Below are 8,373 nucleotides of genomic sequence, written 5' to 3' on the forward strand. Positions count from 1 at the left end.
TGTAATCACTGCAAAATGCGTGCAACACACCTAAGACTGCTTGCAGATTTTTGAAGAAAATACTTTCAATTTGTCAGTTTTTAAAGAAATTTTATATTAATATTATGTTTTTTCTTGGGTACTTTTATTCAAGACTTTTATTTGTGACAAGAAAAAAAGAAATCAAGGTCTGATCAACAGGGGAACAGGTGCATGAAGATGGGGTGTGACACCATCAAAGGAGACTGTACTGTCAAAAATGACATCAAGACTTACAATTTGCTTGAAAACAGCTGGTAGAGAGAGGAGAGCAGCATTTGGCTTTAAATGGATATAAACCTGGGTGTCATCAGCATAGCAGAGCTGCCCCTAATTAGTGCCTCACTCTGGCCAGCTTGGACTGATCATTTTTTGCTTAAATAAACATTTTTCATTTAATCAGAGAGGACGTGAACCAGTTAAGCACAACCTGAATCAACAGCTTACTAGTGTTGTTTCCATTCCTGTTACTTATTTGGTATTATTTTTGAAAAGCATTAATAATATACAATCCTGCATCTCATGATTTGAGTGATGATTCATTGTTTTACTTATTATTCAATAGATATACAGTACCATCAAGGGTTTTAAACACACCCATCAATGGGTGGGTTTGTTTTGTGTTGTGTGGTAAAACCACCGCCTGGATTTAACTAAGTAACTGAAAGTATACCACTGAATAATGACTGGAGTTATTAATATACATTGCTGACAACAGATTATTTAATTATGTTTGAATGCATACCTGGTGGGTTGAAAAAGATTTTACTCGATTTCAGGAGGGCCACATTATTAGCCTGCATCAAGTAAATGGAAAATCGAAGGAGGGTGCTGAACTAAATATTGGATTAAGAGCTTATCAGTGCATTATTAAAACTTGGAAGAATCATTTTGAACTGGCAGATTCAAAGAAGAGATGTGCTCTGGAAAAAAATCTTGAAATTGTAAAAAGTCAACTGTAAAAATCACAGCGAAGTCACAGCCAAGCGAAGAGACTCAGAGGATTGGAAATTTGAGAATATCTGGGATGTGCTGGAGAAGACTTTACACAGCGGCCCAATTCTCCAATCGCGATGGCAGATCTTGGTGAAACAAGCTTGTGACATTGCATCAGCTAATTGAAACGATGCCACAGCGAATGTGTGCCACCATGAAAGCTAAAGTCTGTCTAATGAAATATTCAAGTGTACAACTTTTATTGACAGGTCAGTGTATTTATATTAGATATTATGCAAATAAAAAGTCAAAAAAGGAGGGAAAAGTAGGTTATTGTGCCATGCTAAAATAAAATTATAAGTATAATCCCCCATTTTCCATAGACTTCCATAAACATTGCATATGCCTTACACAAGTATATATTTATTAGGGGTGCAACGATACACAAAATTCACGGTTCGGTTCGATACTTTGGTGTCACGGTTCGATATTTTTTCGATACAAAAAAAATGTTCATGCATTTTTTATTTGTCATTTATTAAAATTATAAATATATATTTTAACTCAAAAGTACAGTTTTTAAATTTAACCCTAACCCTTGTGCGTGTTTTTTATTTTGACAGCGAATGCGCTCCTGCGGACCACTTATGTGCAGCCCTGGTTATATAGTTCGTCATATTGCAGCCACAGAAATTCTTTTGTCCATGAAACCATAAAGCTGCACTTTCTTTTTGCCTTATAGTCTGATTTGTCATAACTTCTCCGTTTTGTGGTAAGCTTTTCTTTGGCTGTCACTTCTTCACCCTGACCTGTCTTATTTGGCTCAGCAGAACTGAAATGCTTTTACACGCGCACTCACATAAGCTCAGCTGCGGGAGATTTCACTTGTCATGTTTGCATAGTAAGCTAACGATTAATAAGACGATGTCAGAGGAATTGGTGCACAAATTATCATCACTCACAGATCAGTGCTGTCGCTCTCTATACACAGTTCGCAGGATTGCAAAGTGAAAGCAAAAAAACAAGCGCAAATTCAAACGCGATTTCAATATGTCACATATTGACAGTGGCTCACCGATGCCAATGACATAATTACCCAGCTACATTTCTGAAAGAATGCAAAAGCATTGACCTTTATTTTTCCTACAATAGCCCGACCGGCAGGGAAGAGATTTTGGTAGCCCGACTGAAAAAATCGCTAGCTCCTGGACGTTGGGCTAGCGATATTGCGAGCCCTGTATCTGATTGAGGAATCACTCATCTTTGGAAAAGAGAGTTTATTACAGAGAAATGGCTCTTTCCAAAATAAAAGCTATACTATCCACTTCTTCTGGGCTATATTCTCAGCAGCATAAGGAGAATCATGTGCTAACAGCTGTCTAAATGACTCGGCTAAAGTTAGTAGCATGCTTGTTGTTTTTGTCTTTGCACTAGGATGATGTCGGCGTAAATGTGCAGTCATATTCGTTGTGTTCCCACTAGTGCTTTCAGGTTAATCTCGTTGAAATGACCTTAAGGCCACAACACGGCAAATCTCCGTTAACGAGCTACCGCCGATCGCTCCGTGCATGGGGCTAGACGGCCAACACTTAAGAGCTAACTGCACTAACACACTAGTTCACACCAATGTAATTGAGCATTGCATGGCACATCCAACATACTGTTTTACTTTAGTCCATGACTCGCTTACCTTCAGGGTCATACGTCACATGAAAACCAAAATAATTCCAAACGCCAGATCTGAATGAGGTTCAATTTGCCTGTTACAAGGAGAGCTTAACTTCTGTCTCGCTAGCTTGCCCTGCGCTCTTCCTTCTGACTATGCTGTCTGTGTTGAGCGCCAGTGCAGCCTAGGCGGAGTAGTCGAATGCAGATTCACTGAGCGCTCAACACAGACAGCTTCGTCAGAAGGAAAATTGATAAAATAAATTACAAATGTTGTATTGCTCGATACATATGCGTACCGAACCGAAAGCACTGTATCGAACGGTTCAATATCGATACAAATATCGTTGCACCCCTAATATTTATATACATAAAAATTGAATACTGTGTTAGTCCATGGACTAGATATAAATTTTCACTGTCCTCCCTCGCCATATTTATTCATGTGTCTTTGGTACTTTGCAAACGCTTTTTGCATTTTTTCCCATGTTTTATGTTTATACTTCTTTATTCAGTGACCCTGATTAATGCAATAACAGCCGCATTATTTTAACGTTCATCAACCTGTCTCGCAGTATCCCCTCAGGGTCTGTGGATCATGGTGGAAAACTGCACCATGCATCTAGACAAGAATTCAGCTATCAGTGTGGTTTTGTATTCAGTGACTCTACTTTAGTTTCCAAGGGATACACTGCTCTTAAACCTGAAGCACATCTCAGATCATAATAGCAAGACTACAGTACATTTATGAGAGTTTAAATAATCCATCATTTTGCTGTGTTGTTTAGAAATACGAGAACTGACTTTCTGAGATAAATAGGAGATTTCTCTCTTCTTTTTTTCCATGGTCTCCAATATTTCTTTATTCAATGAGTGCAATTGGGAACAGAATGTAAAACTGGACTCTATCGTTGCTAAAAATACAACAGCCAGCACTATATGCAGAAATTTGTATCCAGTTTGCACATCTATCAGACAAAGACAAATCACTGAAAACTGGGGCAATCTGTGTTTATAGGTAAATGCGTTATTTTACATACTCGGGTCAGATAAATAGATGTTTCTACTGAGCTGCATTGTTTTATAACACTACCACTGCACTATGACAAATCAGAAACCTTTTTAATTCTACCCGTTGCAGCTTTGTGCACAAACAGGCCATTCAAACAAGTCCCTCTTTGAGAATCGCAACATGAAAGGGTTAAAACTTTCCACAGATTCAAGGTTTAACGATTTTTTTTCACGCCTTTTATGATAGTTTAATAGTCTAACAAGTGCAATTTATTCTTTTGTCACAAAATGATGAATTACAAGACTTTCCTTGAAACTCAGAAAGCCGGGACCCTTTGTGGCGAATACAAAGTATCAGTTAAGGTCATTGTTGAGTGCTTAGAATCTATTTAATATATGAGCATTTGCCAAGACTCTGACCAACTGTTATACCAGGAAATATCTTCATCTCATAGATTTTCTCACATCTTTTATTAATTTCCCACACCTTTACACAAATATGCACATGAAACTATGTTTTCTAAAGTAAAGAGTGAATAGTAACCCTGTTCTGCACTGTTTATTACTGCGGTCACACACACCACCTTTAAGTGCATGTGATGAAGGCTACTAAATTGCTTCTACAGTATGGCAGAGATGAATGTAATTATTGCTGCCCATAATCTATACACACAAACACACTGAGGCTGAGCAGTACAGTGCAGCAAGAAGGGTCTGCTGACAAACACCCACAGAGAAGAAAACATATTACATTACATTGTGTATTGTGATACATTAATTGCAATGAAATGCCCACACAGTCTTTGGTGCTCAGCGGGGCATTTCACAACCTTTTCCTGCAGCCGCACAGAGGCACACGTTCAACGCAGACTTCTGTCCTAATTAAACCCCCGCACTACCCACCTCTGCTCTGTTCAGCTGGCATGTGCAGCTGAGGCTAATTCATTTCAATACCGAGACAAAACATCTATAAGAGTTTACAAAAAAGAAAAAAAAAAGCACAGGAAATTGGTGCCAGCAGTGTTGAATGCTGCTCATATTTCAGATGGTGGTGCCACCCAGAGCGCATAATAACGCTGGAAATACCAGAAAAGGTCACCGATTCGGCTCCAGGAGAGAAAGGTCAGCTTTCATATTCAAATATTTAAAGATGATCTACACATTTATTTTCAGCGAGTGAAACTTAAGAAGAAGAAAAAATCTGTGCAAATCCTGCTGCTTCTAGAGGGGCTCCTGTCAGACTGAGAGTCTGTCTTCAGACTATAGATGGCAAAGCTTTACCTTGTGTCCTGACTTTTCACTTTGACTAAATGCTGCGCCCCGTTGGCAGCCTGTAGAAACAGCAATAGCTGCCTCCCAGCATCACCTGCACGGAGAGCAACTTTGCTTCAAGCGGTGCTACGTGGCATCCCCTTCCCAGTGACTTTATAAATAATGTAAATATTATAAAATGTGCCCCCGTCTGACAAAGAAAAAGAGCAAGTGCTGCTATTAATCCAAATCCTCCTTGTCGAGTGTCACTGCAGCGACTTCTTAATCACACCAACAGAGAGCCCGGGGAGGGAAATGAAATGCATCAGTGCCACTGCAGCTGAAAATGACAATCAGCTAGTTCAGCGATGCCTCTGATCATCAGGCATATCAATGAGGTGGAAAGAAATAGAGAGAGAGGGAGGAAGATACCGCTCCACAGTCATTGGCACGAATGTAGGTCAGTCAGCTGCAATTGAAGAAGTTTCATCAAAGATTTAGGCGACTTCCGGATTGATTGGGATCAAATCAGATCATGTAAAGAGGTTAGCACGAGTCCCCATAACATGTATGTGAGAAGACCAGCAGCACTGCAGAAAAGAAGCATTTATCCAGAGGCACAAAGCATATATTACAGAGTACAGCTCAATAGTTTAAGTACTGAATATTAATTGTTATATAATTAGGGTTTTTCTTTTGATTAACACAGAAGCGGTGCTCGGGACACTAAAAAGTGAAGCTACTGCTGCTTTGACTGACACAAAAATAAGACCGAAACATTTCTGATAAGAAAGCCGAGGAAGCACAAAGGAGAAAAAGCCTGCGCTCAAAAACCCGGCGTGGTGGGTTGTGCGTCTCTTCACTCTACAGGGGAAACAATTACAGAAACAAATAACTCTTTCAACGCGCACACAAACCCTTTAATGACTGTTTAAAGTTGGATGTGTCATTTAAATCCACCAGCATGCATATTTGGGGTTTATGTTTTTATTTTTTTGCACAGCAACCAAGCTGCAATAGTTTCGCACTTTGAGATTAAAGCTGAGACAATGTAGATTAGACAGACATGTTTGTAATGGACGGTAAAAATAGCATGATGTAAGATGGAGGGCTTTCCAGACAACACAGCCTGCACAGAATACTTTTGATCCCTTTCCTCTAACTCAACAACCTGCAATCCCGTCTTTGCACAGCATCCCTGTCATTACCGTCATTATCACTTTACCCCCGGCTAGAAAAAAAAAGGAGGCTGGAGATGGGGAGACGGGGGAGGAGGGCGAGACAGCAAGAAAACAACAGAGCGAAGGAGGAAAAAACATCACATCATGGCATCCAAATGCATTTCATTAAAGTGAGTGATTTCTACAGCACACGCATGAGTAAGATTTGAAGTCGAAAGGGTGAAAAGTGGAAAATATGAAAACCACAAGAATGATGTATGCTTCTGGATATGTAGCCTCAAATGAAATGCATAGCACATGCATGTGATGTGATGTGTGGGTTTCTGCTACTGTGTTGTGTGCTCATCTGTCACAATGGGATTGTGATGCTTCATTCTGTCCCTGATGTACATTTGAACAAGTACAAGGCATTAGCGCTTTAAATTAAACCACCCTTAAGAAGAAAACCTGACCAAGTGTGAAAATCGTCGCCGAGATTTGTTCGTGTGTTGATTGATGCCATTGTTTTAAGTTTCAATGGAGCAGAAACAGAAACGTTTTCTCCCTTTTAAGCCCGTGGCATCCGTCTCAGCGCTGAGCTGTCTTATTTTTTAAAAACATGTGATGTTTGCCCACGCTGTTTCCCAGACATTTTCATAACGACATCTGTCCAGAGTGGAAAGAAAAATCTCAATTCAGCCACAAAAATTTTATTTGTTTTCTTTTTCATCTTCTTTGCATTTGGCAAACAAAACTATGCATCACAGCCTACATCTGCCGAGTGGAACAGACAAGGCAGCAACTCAATTACTGTCATTTTAAAAATCTTGACATTATCCAATTAAAGTCTACACTCACTGGCCACTTTATTAGGTACAACTTGTACCTTACTTTTTGGCTAATTTTTCATGGGACCGATTCAACAAGGTGCTAAAAACATTCCTCAACCAACTGTTGTCATAAAAGGATGGACGTGGTCAGCAACAACACTCAGGTAGGCTGTGCATGGCATTAAAACGAGGCTCAGTTGGGCCCAAAGTGTTACAAGAAACTATCCTCCGTACCATTACGCCACCAGCAACCTGAAATTTGTGTGGTTGATACAAGGCAGGATGGATCCATGCTTTGATGTTGTTTACACCAGATTCTGGCCCTATGATCCAAATATCACAGCAGAAACCAAGTCTTAGCTGAACAATTGTCCAATTTTGGTGAACCGGCGCAAATTGTAGCCTCTGTTTCCTGTTCTTAGCTGACATCAGTGGGATCTGTGTGGTCTTTGCTTGCTGTAGCCTTCAAGATGCTTCAAGAGATGCTCTTCTGCATGCTGTGATTGTAACACGTGGTTACCTGATTTACTGCTCCCTTCCTTACGCTCAAAGCAGTCTGATCGTTTTCCTCTGCTATCAGCAAGACATTTTCACCCAGAGGACTGCTGCTCGCTGGATATTTTCTCTTTTTCAGATCATTCTCTGTAAACCCTAGAGGTGGTTGTGTGGTGAAAATCTGAAACACTCACACCAGCCCGTCTGACATCAACAACTATGCTATGTTCAAAATCACTTAAACCATATTTCTTCCCCATTCTGATGCTCTGTTTGAACTTCAGCAGGTCGTCTTGATCATGTCTGCATCTTTAACTGCTTTGAGGTGCTGCCAAGGAAGCTCTTTTTTTCCTACTGCTACACATCCAACCAGTCCTCACTGGGTTGTTTTACTTTACGTACTCTGAAGCTTCACCTTTTTAAACTTTAGCCAGCTCAGTGTTTACATATTAAAAGAGCGCTGCCTACTAGCTCTTACGTTAGTAGCCAAGGAAACAGCAAGTATAAACCCGAATCAGAGCTTTAGAGAAGAAATGTGCCTGTTATCTTAAAAAAGTGATATTTAATAACCCGATCCTTTTACATTTAAGCTGAAAAGGCTTTTAAAGAGGAATTGGAAATGCCTCGTCACGATTGACCTGATTGAGTCTTTTATGGCTTTTTACGACTGTAGTGTTGGGCTTTGCAACGTTTCACTGCTGCACATTTGTTGCTACTGCAAATAAATAAAAGCGCACTTCTAAAAAAGTGGCATGGAGCACTGGTTCGCAGCTCCTTGACAAGAATATGTCAGTGACTCGTATAATTTGCAGCTTATTCATATTCCTCCTGGATTCTCGCATTGCTTTTAAGGTCCCGACATTGTCTGTCATCCTCCCCCCTCTGAGTTTCTCACTGTCATCTTCACAGTCTTCACAGAAAAGGCTGTGTAATGCAATCTGTAAACGTGTTAGACATTTTTGCCAATAACAAGCACTCTGATGACTGCCTAACAATGTTGTTTACAT

The 8,373-nt window shown here is 40.0% G+C and overlaps 1 protein-coding gene across 1 annotated transcript in view; it reads right to left on the reverse strand.

The window, feature by feature from the left end:
* The window catches only part of arvcfa (ARVCF delta catenin family member a), a 29,290-nt gene extending 26,533 nt beyond the window's left edge, over positions 1-2,757 (reverse strand). The window contains exon 1 of the mRNA XM_085279630.1: positions 2,645-2,757. Within this exon, the coding sequence (XP_085135756.1) occupies positions 2,645-2,656 (12 nt within the window). The 5' untranslated portion in view covers positions 2,657-2,757. The remainder of the gene's footprint in view (positions 1-2,644) is intronic.
* Between the last annotated feature and the right edge of the window lie 5,616 nt (positions 2,758-8,373).

Source organism: Mchenga conophoros, linkage group LG7, assembly GCF_057382185.1.
Source record: "Mchenga conophoros isolate Kocher_MC1m ecotype Shallow Benthic linkage group LG7, M_conophoros_male_GT1.1, whole genome shotgun sequence".
Taxonomy (NCBI): domain Eukaryota; kingdom Metazoa; phylum Chordata; class Actinopteri; order Cichliformes; family Cichlidae; genus Mchenga; species Mchenga conophoros.